This window comes from Eretmochelys imbricata, chromosome 7, assembly GCF_965152235.1.
Source record: "Eretmochelys imbricata isolate rEreImb1 chromosome 7, rEreImb1.hap1, whole genome shotgun sequence".
NCBI classification, from domain to species: Eukaryota; Metazoa; Chordata; order Testudines; family Cheloniidae; genus Eretmochelys; species Eretmochelys imbricata.
The window spans coordinates 10,717,756-10,736,541 of NC_135578.1; the positions used below are offsets into that span (position 1 = coordinate 10,717,756).

At 47.5% G+C, this 18,786-nt stretch overlaps 1 protein-coding gene across 2 annotated transcripts in view; it reads right to left on the reverse strand.

The window, feature by feature from the left end:
• Positions 1–8,881, reverse strand: part of EIF4E3 (eukaryotic translation initiation factor 4E family member 3) — a 32,585-nt gene extending 23,704 nt beyond the window's left edge. Inside the window, exon 1 of one of the 2 annotated variants that reach the window (XM_077821772.1) lies at positions 8,656–8,881. In XM_077821772.1, coding sequence (XP_077677898.1) covers positions 8,656–8,825 — 170 coding nt within the window. In that variant the 5' untranslated portion in view covers positions 8,826–8,881. Of the gene's footprint in view, positions 1–3,893; positions 4,003–8,655 lie in introns of those variants that run through there. The other variant, XM_077821773.1, reaches the window with a different exon arrangement.
• Positions 8,882–18,786: the final 9,905 nt, after the last annotated feature.

Here is an 18,786-nt window from a genome sequence, read left to right on the forward strand (position 1 = left end):
ATTGGAACAAGGAGGTTAGTCTGGCCTCTGATTGATACATGGCTAGATTTACCTCGCTGCACCTTCTCTGTGAGTGACTGTAGTGTGACCTAGAGGAATGAGTCCCCTAGATGGGGGAGGAGGCAAACAAGTACAAAACAAATCTGGTCTATTTCTTGTTTTGATCCACTCCATCTATCTTTTACATCTTTGGCTGGCAGCAGACGGTGCAGAAGGACTGCATGCCATCCACATCTCATGGCTGCTCGGCAGAAGATGGTGCAGTAGGACTGCTAGCCATCCTCATCTCTTGCCTGCCCGGCAGAAGATGATGCAATAGGACTGCTAACAATCCATGTCGTCTGCCTGCTCACCATAAGACGGTTCAATAGGACTGACTGCAGGACTAAAGAGAATGACCTGGTCAAGTCACTCCAAATTTAGTCCCTGCGCCCATGTCTGCCCAGGCGCTCGTGGCCGACATGGCCAGGAGCACCTCGGACATGACAATGACGGCTACCAGTCATACTGTACTGTCTGCTGCCCCAAGGCAATGGGTTGCTGCTAATGTCTAGCAATGCAGTACCGCGTCTGCCAGCACCCAGGAGACATACGGTGACGGTTACCTGAGCAGGCTCCATGCTTGCCGTGGTATGGCGTCTGCACAGGTAACTCAGGAAAAAAGGCGCGAAACGATTGTCTGCCCTTGCTTTCACGGAGTGAGGGAGGGAAGGGGGGCTTGACGATATGTACCCAGAACCACCTGCGACAATGTTTTAGCCCCATCAGGCATTGGGATCTCAACCCAGAATTCCAATGGGCAGCGGAGACTGCGGGAACTGTGGGATAGCTACCCACAGTGCAACGCTCCGGAAGTCGACTCTAGCCTCGGTACTGTGGAAGCACTCCCCCGACTTAATGCACTTAATGCACTTAGAGCATTTTCTGTGGGGACACACACACTCGAATATATAAAACCGATTTCTAAAAAACCGACTTCTATAAATTCGACCTTATTCCGTAGTGTAGACATACCCTGAGACCTTATCAGTGCTGAGTAGAAGAATTAATTCCTGTGTCTTGCATACAACTCTGCTGCTAATACATCCCTAAATGATGTTTGCTCTTTTTTGCAACAGTACTACATTGCTGACCCATATTTAGTTTGTGATCCCCTACAACCCCCAGTGCATCAACAGCCACTTTCTCAAGCATACGGCAACAGGGCTTATCAGGCTTATTTACCACCAAAAAGCTGGTGGTTTTTGTGCATGTGGTTCTAAGAATCAGTGTATTTTATATAAGACATTGATGCACTGAGATATATCCTTGTGCTCTCTATCGTCCAGTTCATGCACCAACTTATTGTAATATATGTGCATCAGTATTTATTTTGTTCTAGGTTAGTACCACAGCAAATATCAATTCTAAAAAACGTTTGTGGGGGTGATTTTGCTAGTTATCACAACTATTATTGCTGTTCAATATGGGGGTGGCGACCGATTGCCCACTGTTAATCTCCCCTAAATCTTTTATGCAAGACTAAAATACAGGACAGCTTTCCAGCTCTTAACGTCTAATCACCTTAACATTTTCAAAATAGGTAAAGCAAAAGTGCCATTCACTTTTCTGTGAAGGCCAGAAATTAATCTTTGTAGCTCTTCATTGCTAAATTCTATGTATTAAGAAACAACATAATTTTTAAGCACCGAATTACAGAAGTTGAAGGATAAGACTAATATTAGGCCATTCAGATCATCTATCTGGCAATGAAGGATTTATCCTAATTTTAATAATACATGCAGACAAGAGCAGAGATTGACAACAAATGCCTTGAAAATTGTTTGCGATGGCAAAACAGTGCCTTTCATTTGCACCTCTTACGGAAGTAGTTACAACATCCCTTGCCCCACTCCTGTCGGTTAGGATACTGTTTTATTCCCTTATAAGGTGGCATAGACAAAAAGTCTCTCTCATACTTATGTGAAAAAAAAATCTACTATCAACAATGTTATCATTAATAAAAAGTCAGTAACTAAAATATTTACTTGGCCAATAAGACATCAACTGTTTAAACACAGGATGTTTCATGATTTTTGTTTTTGGGTCTGGTTACTATCTTATTTCACTTCTTTATATATGCCATATAAGTGTTAAATCCACAATTGTATAATTTCAAAATGGTCACTAAAATACACAGATTTAATTGATTGGTGGAAATATTTAAAACTATATTTTAAACTCCTTTATTTGTAATTACAAAGCTCATAATAACGTTTAAGGGAAAAGGGAAATCTAAATTTTTGACAGGATAAGTGCTGGAAATAAAAGTTTTCACTTCCCTGGAGTGGACTAACAACACTGCACTAAATTTGTCTATGTTTAGTCACAAGAAACTACAGCCACTGATATTTTTTCTTTTTTTAAAACAAAAAAGGTTTGTGGTTTTTTGGTTACAGTAGTATTAATCTATGCTTATAACGTAAGTAATTTAGCTCAAAAGCACTGCTTTTGCAGTCATGCAGGAACAGAATTAAGTTATGATCCTACCATCTAACCTACATAGCAGATCCTTGTACCCATGTGGAGTTCCACTGAAGTAACTGGGGCTCTGGAGAAGTTACCCACAGATCAGATTGCTGGATCCAGCTGCAGTCTTTTCCTAGCACAGCTTGAAAACTAGAAGCTAGTGCTACTAGCATATTATTTTAGTTATTCATTAGAAAGGTTTTTACTCTGGGTATGTTTACACTACCCACTGGATCAGCGGGCAGTGACTGATCCAGCGGGGATCAATTTACCGCGTCTAGTCTAGATGCAATAAATCGACCCCCGAGCGCTCTCCCATCGACTCCTGTACTCCAGCTCCGTCAGAGGCGCAGGCGGAGTCGATGGGAGAGCGGCAGCAGTTGACTCATCGTGGTGAAGACACCATGGTAAGTCGATCTAAGTACGTCGACTTCAACTACGTCATTCATGTAGCTGAAGTTGCGTAACTTAGATCGATCCCCACCCCCCAGTGTAGACCAGGCCTCAGTGTAGCATTAGCCATAAATTGTTGTACATTGGTCATATTATAGGCTGTGTTCAAATTTTCTGGGGCTTATTAACTGCTATAAAATTTGCTCAGTACTGACATATGAAATTGATATACATGTGTAAATGGGTATATATATTAGTTTCAGTTGTAGCTTTGTTTTTTATACAAAGATGATCTGCAGATCTAAATTCCAAGATCAAATGAAACAATTGTTCTGAATGCCTCCAGCCACCTTAGTATTGGGGGCATCCATGCTCCTTACTTACCATTTTCTTTTCTTTTTCTGCAAGACCCAAATTCTTTGGAGCTGTCGAATTCTCATTTAACACAATAACCCAGACATCACACACACCAGGAAACTGCTAACTGCCTAACGAGAGTCTTCAGTTTTTAAAGCATTGTTTTTAAAATGCTTATACCCTATGAAATATGATCATTTTTGAAAACTTGCAAGACTGCAGATTATTGTAAAAACCACAAGACTTCCTTTCACTCAAAGGCTCAAGATCCTGAAAGCTGATTCATGTGGGCAGAACCCTACACCTGTGCAGAGCCTCGGCCCCATGTGGGCGTAAGGGTGCATTGCTGAGTTGGAGTGACAGGCATCTGTAAGACCCAATGGAGGTCCGTGGGCAATACAATGTCACCAACACAGTTCATGCTGCAGCATTACAACAAACAACAAAAGCAGGTAAACTACAGCAGGTACAGACTAGGGATCCTGCAAAAGGAGGAGGAAAACAGTTTAATTTTCATGTGCTAAATGCTCCTCTCTAGTTTCGGAACACTTAGAACATAACCTAAAAGTAGAATTTAGCATCACTTTTTAAAAAGTTATATATTTTTTTTTTTTTTTTAAAAAGCTGGAAGCTACCTTGATCTTTTATGATGCAGCTGAATTATTAACATTTGAAGATCATACACATGACCTTCCTTGTCCGACTGTTGAATAATAATTTTCTCCAAGATACTTCCATCATTCTCATTTTCCTAAAATAAATATGGGGCAAGATATCAGCACACAATATCTAATGAGGAATACTGTAGCCAAACATACTGAAAAAGGCTTACTGCCTGTGAGAATTGCAAGTGTACAACTTTACATATATGAATGAGATAATACTCAGTTTCTAGGTGGAGTAATGGCCAGGCAGCTCTGTGTGCTATCTCCGTCCAGAGTGCTGGCTTCGCAGCTCACAGCCCGCGCCACCCTCCTTCAGACCCCCCCGTCCAAAGTTTTAGTTAGGGGTATAGTAAAAGTCATGGACAGGTCACGGGCCATGAATTTTTGTTTACTGCCCGGGACCTATCCGTGACTTTTACTAAAAATACCCGTGACTAAAACGTAGCCTTACCCATGTTTCAGCTACAGAATAAGGTAAAGCTCCTAAAAACAGTCAAGCAGGTAAAATGTTAGGTGACCATTAGACATTCACTTTGCTTAACAAATGTAAGATTTAGCTACTTCCTCAAAAAAGCTCACTTCTGCTGGACCATCTACAAGAAGTGATGCAGTTTTTAAAAGATTACAAATTTAGGCCACAGTCCTTCAAATAACTCAGTGCTGGTAGATCCCTGCACCCACATAAAATCACGCTAAAGTCGGGGGAGGAGGCATTGCCCATGTTGAGTCAGTTTTTCAGGATCAGGGCATTAAAGAAACTATAAAGGTGTGTACATGACTAAAGTGAAATAACAGCACGATCTTATAAATATAACCATTAGCCTACTATTATTGCCCTTACAACCATTATGTCTAAATTTAGGGCTTGAAACAACACTATTACCTGAATCAATGTTTATTATACTATGAACAAAAGGCATTTTTGAAATGTATTTTCTTAATGTTATGACTACAGTATTAGAAAATGTTAAAGCTACCAACTAGTGGTATATAAAAATGTTTCATTTATTTAATGTCTATACTACCTACATATAGAAAGTTTTCCCATGTGTAGTACACATGAAAGTCAGGGTGAGACAAATAACTCATCATCGTTCAACCTGTGTTACAAAAGACTCTGGTGAAGATCAGAGATGTTTTTGAAATGTTTTTATGCTTATTTTTAAAAAGAACATCATATCAAAACCCTAGAGTATTCTGTGAGTAATAGCAGTGATCAATGGATACCTATTTGCCAAAATACTCTAGGTTGTTTACCATAAAACAAATAAAACTTAAATTGCTAAAACATTATATATAGACGGCCTGTAGCATCTGAACTGCATTGTCAGTATTCAATTTAGATCGTAAACACTACGGCACTGGGACAATTTCTTCTTCTGTACTGCACTCAGTGCACTGCAGGTGCTCAATAATTAGCAATAAGAGTATTTCAGGAAACTTGGTGAGCTCTTACTCCTTTAAAAATTCATTTATGATCTTAAGTGTCAGCATTACAAACAAGTTTTGTTTTTATTACTGTCGTCCTTCACTTCATGTTCTAATTTGTTGTGCTGAGAGCTGTTGTGCACACGTTAAACAGCTGCCATAAGCATGGCAACATTTCAGCAGCAGCTGAAATGATCCCAGCATACAGGTTGAAGATTCGTTTGTAAAGCCCTGTGGGGGGAAAGGTGCTAATGAAATCCAAGATGTTGTAAGAAATTGTATTAGTTTCAGGCCACAGCTGACTAATAGGAAGAAGCTTTTTATTTATGGCTCCTGGACTCATTCTCTGTTTACAACCCAGTTCTGTAGGATAACAAGCCAATCTCACATTATGAAGTTTGGGTACAGATGTGTGTATTAGAGGGTGGGTTTCAGGATTTCATTCTGACATGGGGTAAAAGCAGTGAGGGTGAACCAGTTAGGAATGGGGTGAAGGGATCAAGCTTTGACCTTAGGGTGAGGCAGTCAAAAATGGGGGCAGGCATTAAACTCTGACTCTAAGCTGGGCAGTCAGGAATGGAGTGGTGTCAGGCGGTGAGTCTGGACTGGGGCAGTTAGGAGTGTGGGGGTGAGTGGGCTGGTACAGTTGGGAGCAGTGGGGGGCTTGTACTCTGCACTAGGAGAGGGTCGTCCCCGCCCCCCGCAGCTCAGCCCCATGTATTTGCGGTTGGCGGTTATGGAGCTGGTCTCTCCCCCCCGGCAGAGTCTGCAAGGGAGAGAAGACCAGACCCACCACCTCTCCCCGGTCTGAGAGACACAGCAGCGCTGGGCCCTGGGCCTGGGGGTCGAGCAGGGCCCTGCTCAGGACAGGGGTCTCTATGCTGGGGGGGGTCTCATGGGGCCTGGCGGAGAGTCCCTGGGCCCGGGGGGAAGCGGGGAGTCAGGCAGAGGGTTCCTAGGCCCAGGCGGACCTTGCGGGGGGCCGGAGGAGGGGGGGTGGTGGTATTGCGGAGGGTTCCTGGGCAGAGAGTCCCTGGGCCCCAGGGCTAGGGGTCAAGCAGACAGTCCCGAGGCCCAGGCAGGTCTGATGGGGGGTATCGCGCAGGGTCCCTGTGCCCTGGGGTGGGGGGGCTCATAGGGCCTGGCCCGGGGGTACCGCACAGGGTCCCCAGGCGGGGGAAAGGGAGAGGGGCTCATAGGGCCTGGTTAAGGGGTACTGTGGAGAGGCCTCGGGTCCAGAGGGGCTCATAGGGCCTGGCCAGGCGGTACCGTGGAGGGTGCCAGGGGGCTCATAGGGCCTGGTTAAGGGGTACCGCACAGGGTCCCCGGGTCCAGAGGGGCTCATAGGGCCTGGCTAGGGGGTACCACGGAGGGCCCCGGGTCCGGGGGGCGCTCACAGGGCCTAGCCAGGGGGTACCGCGCAGAGTCCCTGTGCCCAGGGGCAGGGGGCTCATAGGGCCTGGCCAGGGGGTACCGCGGAGGGTCCCAGGGGGCTCATAGGGCCTGCCTAGGGGGTACCGTGGAGGGTCCCCGGGTCTGGGGGGCTCACAGGGCCTGGCCAGGGGGTACCGCGCAGGGTCCCTGTGCCCAGGGGCAGGGGGCTCATAGGGCCTGGCCAGGGGGTACTGCGCAGGGTCCCAGGGGGCTCATAGGGCTTGGCCAGGGGATACCGCGGAGGGTCCCCGGGTCCAGGGGGCTCATAGGGCCTGGCCAGGGGGTACCGCGGAGGGTCCCCGGGGGCTCATAGGGCCTGGCCAGGGGGTACCGCGGAGGATCCCCGGGTCCAGGGGGGCTCATAGGGCCTGGCCAGGGGGTACCACGGAGGGTCCCCGGGTTCAGGGGGGCTCATAGGGCCTGGCTAGCGGGTACCGCGGAGGGTCCCCGGGTCGAGGGGGGCTCATAGGGCCTGGCCAGGGGGTACCGCGGAGGGTCCCCGGGGGCTCATAGGGCCTGGCCAGGGGGTACCGCGGAGGGTCCCCGGGTCCAGGGGGGCTCATAGGGCCTGGCCAGGGGGTACCGCGGAGGGTCCCCGGGGGCTCATAGGGCCTGGCCAGGGGGTACCGCGGAGGGTCCCCGGGTCCAGGGGGGCTCATAGGGCCTGGCCAGGGGGTACCACGGAGGGTCCCCGGGTCGAGGGGGGCTCATAGGGCCTGGCCAGGGGGTACCGCGGAGGGTCCCCGGGGGCTCATAGGGCCTGGCTAGCGGGTACCGCGGAGGGTCCCCGGGGGCTCATAGGGCCTGGCCAGGGGATACCGCGGAGGGTCCCCGGGTCCGGGGGGCTCATAGGGCCTGGCCAGGGGGTACCGCGGAGGGTCTCCGGGGGCTCATAGGGCCTGGCCAGGGGGTACCGCGGAGGGTCCCCGGGTCCAGGGGGGCTCATAGGGCCTGGCCAGGGGGTACCGCGGAGGGTCCCCGGGGGCTCATAGGGCCTGGCCAGGGGATACCGCGGAGGGTCCCCGGGTCCGGGGGGCTCATAGGGCCTGGCCAGGGGGTACCGCGGAGGGTCCCCGGGGGCTCATAGGGCCTGGCCAGGGGATACCGCGGAGGTTCCCCGGGTCCAGGGGGGCTCATAGGGCCTGGCCAGGGGGTACCGCGGAGGATCCCCGGGTCCAGGGGGGCTCATAGGGCCTGGCCAGGGGGTACCGCGGAGGGTCCCCGGGTCCAGGGGGGCTCATAGGGCCTGGCCAGGGGGTACCACGGAGGGTCCCCGGGGGCTCATAGGGCCTGGCCAGGGGATACCGCGGAGGGTCCCCGGGTCCAGGGGGGCTCATAGGGCCTGGCCAGGGGGTACCGCGGAGGGTCCCCGGGGGCTCATAGGGCCTGGCCAGGGGGTACCGCGGAGGGTCCCCGGGTCCGGGGGGCTCATAGGGCCTGGCCAGGGGGTACCGCGGAGGGTCCCCGGGGGCTCATAGGGCCTGGCCAGGGGGTACCGCGGAGGGTCCCCGGGGGCTCATAGGGCCTGGCCAGGGGGTACCGCGGAGGGTCCCCGGGTCCAGGGGGGCTCATAGGGCCTGGCCAGGGGGTACCGCGGAGGGTCCCCGGGTCCGGGGGGGCTCATAGGGCCTGGCCAGGGGGTACCGCGGAGGGTCCCCGGGGGCTCATAGGGCCTGGCCAGGGGGTACCGCGGAGGGTCCCCGGGGGCTCATAGGGCCTGGCCAGGGGATACCGCGGAGGGTCCCCGGGTCCAGGGGGGCTCATAGGGCCTGGCCAGGGGGTACCGCGGAGGGTCCCCGGGTCCAGGGGGCTCATAGGGCCTGGCCAGGGGGTACCGCGGAGGGTCCCCAGGCCCCGGCTCCGCACTCACTTGTCCAGCCAGAAGGTCCACGGCGAGTGCAGCGGGATCCCGCCCGGCTCGGGCTCCAGGCTGCGCAGCTGCTGGTGGTTGATGGGCACCGGGTCCTCGTCGCCCTCCTGCTCGGGCGGCGGGTGCGGGGGCTCCGGGCCCGGCTGGCTCTCGGGGGGGCTCAGCGCCATCGCCCTGCGCTTCCTGCCGCCGGCCGAGGCTGTCAGGGCCTCCGCTCGCCGGCGCCAGCCTGCCACCCCCGCGCCGGGCAGCAGGGGGCGCCGCGCCGCTGGGACACACGGACGGGGAGGGGAGGAGATGGGGGGCGGGGGCAGCATAGAAGGAGGGGGACAGACACACAGACGAGGGGACAGGCAGGCAGACAAGGGCGGGCGGGGATGCCGGGAGAAGAGGCACACAGGCAAGGAGGGAGACTCAGACAAGGAGAAGGACAGACACCCAGAGTCTCGTAGCGTTGCCAGCCCTCCAGGATTTAAAAATTAAATCTTTCCTTAACGATTATGTCCTGTGATGAAACCTCCAAGGAATGCGTCCAACCTAAATTGGCAACCCTAAGCCTAATAGAAGGGGACAGACAGACAGACAGGGAAAGGGGGGAGGACACACCGACAGAGGGACACAGACCGGTCAGTGCACCACGCCAGCACACCGACCCCTACCGAAAAGGAGAAAGACACACAGACACCCCCACAAAGGCGGGGACATCGAAGGGTGCACACATCACTGTCCTCATAAATGAGGGCGAACCATTTTTTAAAGTACATGATCCATTTTCCATTATGGCACTTCCTATACCTGGGAAGTTTGCCAGATGCATTACAGTTGGAGAAGACAGATTCCCTGTCCCAAAGAACTCCCAGTCTAAGGCCCTGATCCCGCAGTAGGCTCTGTGAGCAGGCCAATTCACACATGTTGACCTCATTGTCAATGGGACTTTAGCTCCTAAGACCCCTTTCAAAAATGAGACTTGGGGTATATCTAGACCCTCATAGGGCAGACAGCCTACATTAACAAAATTATTTTTCCTGTTAGTGTAATGGCACCACCTCCCTCAACGATATTAGGTATAAGTACATTGATGGAAGAGTTCTTCCATCAACATAGCTGCATCTGCAATGGAAGTTGTCAGCATAGCTACAGTCAATAAGAATGCATTTTTTCCCCACCCCTGATGGATTGTAACTATGCAGATATAACTTTCAAATGTAGACCAAACCGTAGGCTCCTAAATCACTTAGATCTTGCAAGGCTGAGCAGAGCCATGCCTAAATACCTGTAAAATCTGGACTTTAGGGCCTAATCCTGCAAACACCGGGGTAACAAATGCATGTTTCATCCCATGGAGTGAAACGGGACTGCTCATGTGTATCTTCAGGATAAAGGCATAAGTAGACCACATATAGGCAATGGGAGGGATACAGCATATGACAATTCTCTATATACCTTTTTGATCGAATATATTTACCTTTGTCTATGGAAAGCTGTTCCTTATGTTTCAGAAAGCACACATGCTAGAACCTTACTCTAATAAAAAGTAAATACAAAATAATTTTACTCATAGTAAAGTTAAGCAGGTGCATAAGCAAGAGCACGACTGGAGACTATGAATCATATCGGATTCTTGGAAAGCATATTTAATGGGCTGAATAATTTCATATACACCTCATCCTAAAAGAACATCAATAAAATCATGTTCCTTTTAAAAAACGAATCCATCAGTAAGGTCACCCATAAAAAACAGGATGTACATTACCAGGGAAACAAAGTTAATGATTATACTGTGCAGATGGAAACTGCTAACTGCTTTGTCAAATCAAATAAGATCTGGAAAACTAGTTGCATCATCTCTTGTTATTTAATTTACTCTTCAAATAGAAGGCAGAAGATAATGACCATTTGGAATAGTTTGGATTCCTGTATCCATAGATATGCCTGCTGTGGACTCTCCTTTTATTTTGGCAGTGAACATCAAAAATTGTAATCTTGCAAAAACAACACAACATGGGGCTTTATCCAGCCAAAATAACCCATGTGGTGTTTTTCTCCTCAGAAGGAGTAGGGGATGAGGAAGGGGCCAATGTCTCTTGACCTAGAAGGACCATATCAAGGCCCTATGACTGCAGTAGTTCAGTCACCATGCCTATTAAATTATTGGTATGCCTTTCTGAGATTCCCATCAAACATGTCCATCGGTGCCAATAGATGTGGTGATTTTCTCATATGCACAGCTATTACCCTAGAAACGAGGCTGAGACCACCAATCATTTCACAAAATCCAGCAGATTACTAGCTGTTACTAGCCATCAACCTAGACCAGACTGGTTTCAGAGTAACAGCCGTGTTAGTCTGTATTCGCAAAAAGAAAAGGAGTACTTGCGGCACCTTAGAGACTAAGCAATTTATTTGAGCATAAGCTTTCGTGAGCTACAGCTCACTTCATCGGATGCATACTGTGGAAAGTGTAGAAGATCTTATTATATACACACAAAAAGCATGAAAAAATACCTCCTCCTGAAAAAGTACCCCACTCTCCTGCTGGTAATAGCTTATCTAAAGTGATCACTCTCCTTACAGTGTGTATGATAATCAAGGTGGGCCATTTCCAGCACAAATCCAGGGTTTAACAACAATGTCTGGGGGGGCGGGGGTAGGAAAAAACAAGGGGAAATAGGCTACCTTGCATAATGACTAAGCCACTCCCAGTCTCTATTCAAACCTAAGTTAATTGTATCCAATTTGCAAATGAATTCCAATTCAGCAGTTTCTCCCTGGAGTCTGGATTTGAAGTTTTTTTGTTGTAAAATAGCGACTTTCATGTCTGTAATCGCGTGACCAGAGAGATTGAAGTGTTCTCCAACTGGTTTATGAATGTTATAATTCTTGACATCTGATTTGTGTCCATTTACTCTTTTACGTAGAGACTGTCCAGTTTGGCCAATGTACATGGCAGAGGGGCATTGCTGGCACATGATGGCATATATCACATTGGTGGATGTGCAGGTGAACGAGCCTCTGATAGTGTGACTGATGTTATTAGGCCCTGTGATGGTGTCCCCTGAATAGATATGTGGGCACAGTTGGCAACGGGCTTTGTTGCAAGGGTAGGTTCCTGGGTTAGTGGTTCTGTTGTGTGGTATGTGGTTGCTGGTGAGTATTTGCTTCAGGTTGGGGGGCTGTCTGTAGGCAAGGACTGGCCTGTCTCCCAAGATTTGTGAGAGAGTGTTGGGTCATCCTTCAGGATAGGTTGTAGATCCTTAATAATGCGTTGGAGGGGTTTTAGTTGGGGGCTGAAGGTGACAGCTAGTGGCGTTCTGTTATTTTCTTTGTTAGGCCTGTCCTGTAGTAGGTGACTTCTGGGAACTCTTCTGGCTCTATCAATCCGTTTCTTCACTTCCACAGGTGGGTATTGTAGTTGTAAGAATGCTTGATAGAGATCTTATAGGTGTCTGTCTCTGTCTGAGGGGTTGGAGCAAATGCGATTGTACCGCAGAGCTTGGCTGTAGACGATGGATCGTGTGGTGTGGTCAGGGTGAAAGCTGGAGGCATGTAGGTAGGAATAGCGGTCAGTTGGTTTCCGGTATAGGGTGGTGTTTATGTGACCATCGTTTATTAGCACTGTAGTGTCCAGGAAGTGGATCTCTTGTGTGGACTGGACCAGGCTGAGGTTGATGGTGGGATGGAAATTGTTGAAATCATGGTGGAATTCCTCAAGGGCTTCTTTTCCATGGGTCCAGATGATGAAGATGTCATCAATATAGCGCAAGTAGAGTAGGGGCGTTAGGGGACGAGAGCTGAGGAAGCGTTGTTCTAAATCAGCCATAAAAATGTTGGCATACTGTGGGGCCATGTGGGTACCCATAGCAGTGCCGCTGGTCTGAAGGTATACATTGTCCCCAAATGTAAAATAGTTATGGGTAAGGACAAAGTCACAAAGTTCAGCCACCAGGTTAGCCGTGACATTATCGGGGATAGTGTTCTTGACGGCTTGTAGTCCATCTTTGTGTGGAATGTTGGTGTAGAGGGCTTCTATATCCATAGTGGCCAGGTCCTTGCCTACAGACAGCCCCGCAACCTGAAGCAAATACTCACCAGCAACCACATACCACACAACAGAACCACTAACCCAGGAACCTATCCTTGCAACAAAGCCCGTTGCCAGCTGTGCCCACACATCTATTCAGGGGACACCATCACAGGGCCTAATAACATCAGCCACACTATCAGAGGCTCATTCACCTGCACATCCACCAATGTGATATATGCCATCATGTGCCAGCAATGCCCCTCTGCCATGTACATTGGTCAAACTGGACAGTCTCTACGTAAAAGAGTAAATGGACACAAATCAGATGTCAAGAATTATAACATTCATAAACCAGTTGGAGAACACTTCAATCTCTCTGGTCACGCGATTACAGACATGAAAGTCGCTATTTTACAACAAAAAAACTTCAAATCCAGACTCCAGGGAGAAACTGCTGAATTGGAATTCATTTGCAAATTGGATACAATTAACTTAGGTTTGAATAGAGACTGGGAGTGGCTTAGTCATTATGCAAGGTAGCCTATTTCCCCTTGTTTTTTCCTACCCCCGCCCCCCCAGACATTCTTGTTAAACCCTGGATTTGTGCTGGAAATGGCCCACCTTGATTATCATACACAATGTAAGGAGAGTGGTCACTTTGGATAAGCTATTACCAGCAGGAGAGTGAGTTTGTGTGTGTGGGGGGGGGGGGTGAGAAAACCTGGATTTGTGCTGGAAATGGCCCACCTTGATTATCATACACATTGTAAGGAGAGTGATCACTTTAGATAAGCTATTACCAGCAGGAGAGTGGGGAGGGAGGAGGTATTTTTTCATGCTTTTTGTGTGTATATAATAAGATCTTCTACACTTTCCACAGTATGCATCCGATGAAGTGAGCTATAGCTCACGAAAGCTTATGCTCAAATAAATTGCTTAGTTTCTAAGGTGCCACAAGTACTCCTTTTCTTTAGACCAGACTGAAACCAGTGGCCTCATCATGGTGAAATGTTCCATATTCCATTAGCACTGAGCTATCCAGCCTGCAAACTCTATTTCTCAGTTTTAAAAGAAATTGCTGTTATCATGAACTCTGTAAGTAACAGTACTCAAAAAGACTCCAGAAATAGAGAGAACCAAATCACACAGATTCAGGGCTTGTCTACGTGGGAAAGCCATTACAAAATAAGCTAGTAGTGAATTTAAAGCGCAATAGCTATTCTGCTACAACTTTCCTTCTGGACACTGGCACGGATGCCGTTTTATGGTTTAGCTTAATCCCCTTCCAAAATTGATTAAGCCAGGGATTCTCAAACTGTGGGTTATGACCCCAAAATGGGTTGTGACCCCATTTTAATGGGGTCGCCAGGGCTGGTGTTAGACTTGCTGGGACCTGGGGCCGAAGCCCGAAGGCTAAAGCCCTGGGTGATGGTGCTCAGGCTTCAGCTTTAGCCCTAAGCAGCGGGGGCTCAGTTTACAGGTCCCTTGCCTGGGGCTGAAGCCCTTGGGCTTGGGCGCCCCAGCTGGAGTGGCGGGCTCAGGCTTCAGTCCCCACCTCCTGGGGTCATGTAGTAATTTTAGTTGTCAGAAGGGGGTCGGGGTGCAATGAAGTTTGAGAACCACTGGATTAAGTTAAATCACAAAAGGACACTCTTAATGTCCAGAATAAGAGCATCTACCTGGGGAGCTCGTGCAGATTGGCTATTTCCCCATGCAGACAAGCCCTCAGCCATTTTTCCAAGTGAGATGTGTACAATCTAAATTCACCCCTAGTTTATACCAGTGCAAATGAGGGCTGCCAGTGACAAAAGTCTACAGTGGGGGACAGAGGATACAACGAATGCTGGAAATCCCATATAAGAGGGTGACTCTGGCTGGGGAGAGGGAATGCAGTCAGATGATGCACTGGATTAGCGTGTCCTTTATCTACGAGGCTTGTATGGAGCATCTGATAGAAGCTAAAGCCACCTTCCTGGGTTGGATCAAACAAAGAACAACTATGAAAACACCGCCTGTCCCCTACAACTGTAGGATGAATCCTCTGTGCATCACAACAAGCACCTCCTTGCACTAGCAGGTTTGAATTCAGACTAATGAGGAAACATCTAGGGAAATAATCATTGAAACTTTTAAAGAATTTTACAGGATTTTGCTTTAAAATACTGTTTTAACGTTTGTCATGTAGTTAAATAATTTATTTTTAAAGTGATACACAATGATAAAAGCCACCCTGTGCCATCTTCTCTTACAAAGTAAATACTGGTCTGTACTGGAAACTTCTGATTTCTGTATCTGTAAAGCCAGTAAAGAATTTGATAACAACCCTTAAGCCATGATCAAATTGAGGAGATATATGAGTATGCCATAACCTCAGTTCTCTTAACTGATAGTTGGAGAAAACAAAACGGCTGGGAGTGGGACATATACTTGTCCAGGTTCCTTCCCCACTCTGAACTCAAGGGTACAGATGTGGGGACCTGCATGAAAGACCCCCTAAGCTTATTTTTACCAGCTGATGTTAAAAGCTGCCACCACCAAAGTGTTACACAAAGAACAGGGGAACAGCCCACTTGGAAACATCTCCCGCCCCCAAAATATCCCCCCAAGCCCTACACCCCCTTTCCTGGGGAAGGCTTGATAAAAATCCTCACCAATTTGCATAGGCGAACACAGACCCAAACCCTTGGATCTTAAGAACAATGAAAAAGCAATCAGGTTCTTAAAAGAATTTTAATTAAAGAAAAAGTAAAAGAATCAGATGGTAAATACCTTACAGGGTAATCAGATTCAAAACATAGAGAATCCCTCTAGGCAAAACCTTAAGTTACAAAAAGACACAAAAACAGGAATATACATCCCATTCAGCACAACTTATTTTATCAGCCATTTAAACAAAACAGAATCTAATGCATATCTAACTAGATTGCTTACTAACTCTTTACAGGAGTTCTGACCTGCATTCCTGCTCTGGTCCCAGCGAAAGCATCACACAGACAGACAGGACCCTTTGTTTCGCCGCCCTCCAGCTTTGAAAGTATCTTGTCTCCTCATTGGTCATTTTGGTCAGGTGCCAGCGAGGTTATCTTAGCTTCTTAACCCTTTACAGGTGAAAGGGCTTTTCCTCTGGCCAGGAGGGATTTAAAGGTGTTTACCCTTCCCTTTATATTTATGACACACACCCCCAAATCACAGATAGGGTTAAACGCTGGCTGGGATTTCTTCCTGGAGCGCTAGGAGAAAACAGAGTTAATAAGACACATGCACCTCTAAATATACTACCAAGTATATAAAGACTAACAATATTTTCCACATCTCAAGGAAGATTTTAACCAGTTGATTCTGGGAAACTTTCACGGGAGAGTGTATCAGCCACTTTGTTAGAAGCTCCTGAGATGTGTTGGATGTCGAAATCAAAATCTTGGAGAGCTAAACTCCACCGAATACGTTTTTTGTTATTTTCCATGGCAGCATGAAGCCACTGTAGCGCAGCATGGTCGGTTTGCAGGTGGAAACGCCATCCGCAAACATATGGGTGTAGCTTTTCCAGAGCGTAGATAGTGGCGTAACAGTCTTTTTCACTGACTGACCAGTTGCTTTCCCTCTCAGACAGCTTCTTGCTGAGAAATACTACAGGGTAGAATTCTTGATCCGGTCCTTCCTGCATCAAAACTGCTCCCACAGCACGTTCGGACCCATCTGAGGTTACTAGGAACGGTTTGTCAAAGTCTGGGGCCCTTAGCACAGGGTCAGACATGAGTGTCGCTTTAAGCTGGTTAAAGGCCTTCTGACACTCTTTGGTCCACTGAACGGCATTTGGCTGTTTCTTTTTGGTTAAGTCTGTCAGTGGGGCGGCGATTTGGCTGTATTGTGGTACAAATCGCCTGTAATATCCGGCCACGCCTAAGAAGGATTGGACCTATTTCTTTGACTTTGGGACAGGCCACTTTTGGATAGCATCCACTTTGGCCTGTAGGGGGTTGATAGTTCCTTGACCCACCTGGTGTCCAAGGAAAGTCACTCTGTTTAGGCCTATTTGACACTTCTTAGCCTTAACAGTTAGTCCTGCCTCCCTTATGCGCTTGAAGACTTTCTGTAGATGTTCCAGGTGTTCTGCCCAGGAATCCAAAAATATGGCCACATCGTCAAGGTAGGCGACTGCATATTCCCCCAATTCTGCTAGGAGACCATCTACAAGTCTTTGGAAGGTGGTGGGTGCATTCTGCAGCCCGAAAGGGAGTACATTAAATTCATACAGCCCGACATGTGTGATGAAGGCTGACCTTTCCTTGGTGGATTCATCTAGCAGTACCTGCCAGTACCCCTTGGTTAAGTCCAAGGTAGAGATGAATTGGGCCTGTCCCAGTTTCTCTAATAGTTCATCTGTGCGTGGCATTGGATAGTTGTCTGGGTGAATTACAGCATTTAGCTTACGGTAGTCCACGCAGAAATGTATCTCCCCATCTGAATTTACGAATTTACGTATCATGGCCCCCAAAGTCCCATTAAATTTCTCTACCAGGCCATTTGTTTGATGATGGTAAGGGGTGGCAACCAAGTGATTCACCCCATGAGCTTCCCAAAGGCTTTCCATAGTTCCTGCCAGGAAATTAGTTCCTGCATCTCTGAGGATGTCGGAGGGCCAACCTAGCCTAGCAAAAATTGTTCGGGGGAACCAGACTGAGGCACTGGGACTTGCTGGGGCGTCTGAAAAACTTAGAACTGCCTGGGTCACCATCAGGTGATAGTAAGGCACAGACATGCGTAGACTGTTTTAAAAAGCCTTTTTTCTTTAATGCTTTGTTCTTCCTGCTAAAATAACTAATACTTTGGTTTTAAAAAAGCTGCCTTGATCGCTGTACGTCACAGATGTTGAACAAGTTAGACCAGCTGAATAAGCACAGCTGATACACAGGCTACTGTAGCCAAGGGTGAGACTGAGACAACTTCAAAATTCCACCCTGGAATAGGTAAAGGCCAAGGCCTGGCACCACTCAGAGAGATCCGGGACGCAATAGAGGCGCAGCTAGCTCTGTAACTGTAGCAGTGTGCCTCTAGCATCACTTTCCTGTGCCTAATTTGAGTTCTTGCACCTCTCTGCCATAGCAGAGCCTCAACCAATTTCATGCTGCGGGCAGGTGATTAGACACACACAGTGCTGGAGTAGGCTCTTTGGAAGCATCAGGAATGACTGATGTACAGTCAGTTGGGAAAGACCTTTTGTGATAGACAAATGTAACCTAATTGTGAGCTCACCTGTAAAAAGTATATGAACGTTCATTAGATTTTACAATAACCTACAAGAAAAAAGTTGATGGAAAGTAGGTCAAGTTTTTTTCAGTAATGAATGTTATAAACAGGTGCAAGAGAACCAGACAGAGACTAAAATCAATTCAAACAAAAAGGGCCACAATGTTGTAATTCAAGACTATCTTGAAATCATGCTTGGTAAAAACAGAAGATGTGGAACCAGAAATTAATGAACCAATACTGGTGTGTCAGATTGCACTCTAGCTAATTGCTAGAATGATTACTGTAATACTACCCTATGTATTATTGTGCATTCATTTATTTTCCCCAGCACATATCTAGTAATATTAGCACTTAATTTAACTAAAGACATATTATTAATTTTACATAACATATTTAAGGACATGAATATTATCAATGATCTAAGGACATTTATTCTACACCATTTATTCTACCGTCTATAGACATGGTACCAAGTTATTTCTTAATCTACCTAATCATGAAAGATCTGCAACCCTTGTTTGGAAGGTCCAACATTACTAGTTTCAGGCCCATTACATGATAGTGGACTACATTTGATCTATTCTGGCCTCTGGTTGTTTTTTCAGGCACATAACACTATATAAGTTCATTAGTTTCTTTTTAAAAGGCCTCTGGTTAATGAGTTCTATACTATTCAGTTTCTAACTAGACATTAGTTGGTTTTACTTGCAATATACTAGTTCTCTTTTCCTCTTTGTGTTCTCAGGCCTACATAACTGATACCTGCCAACTAACTGAGGCTGAACCCTCGTTAAAATTGCTTTAAAAAAAAATAGATGTCACCTCCATTCTAAGCCAACTTGGGGTCTCCTATCATC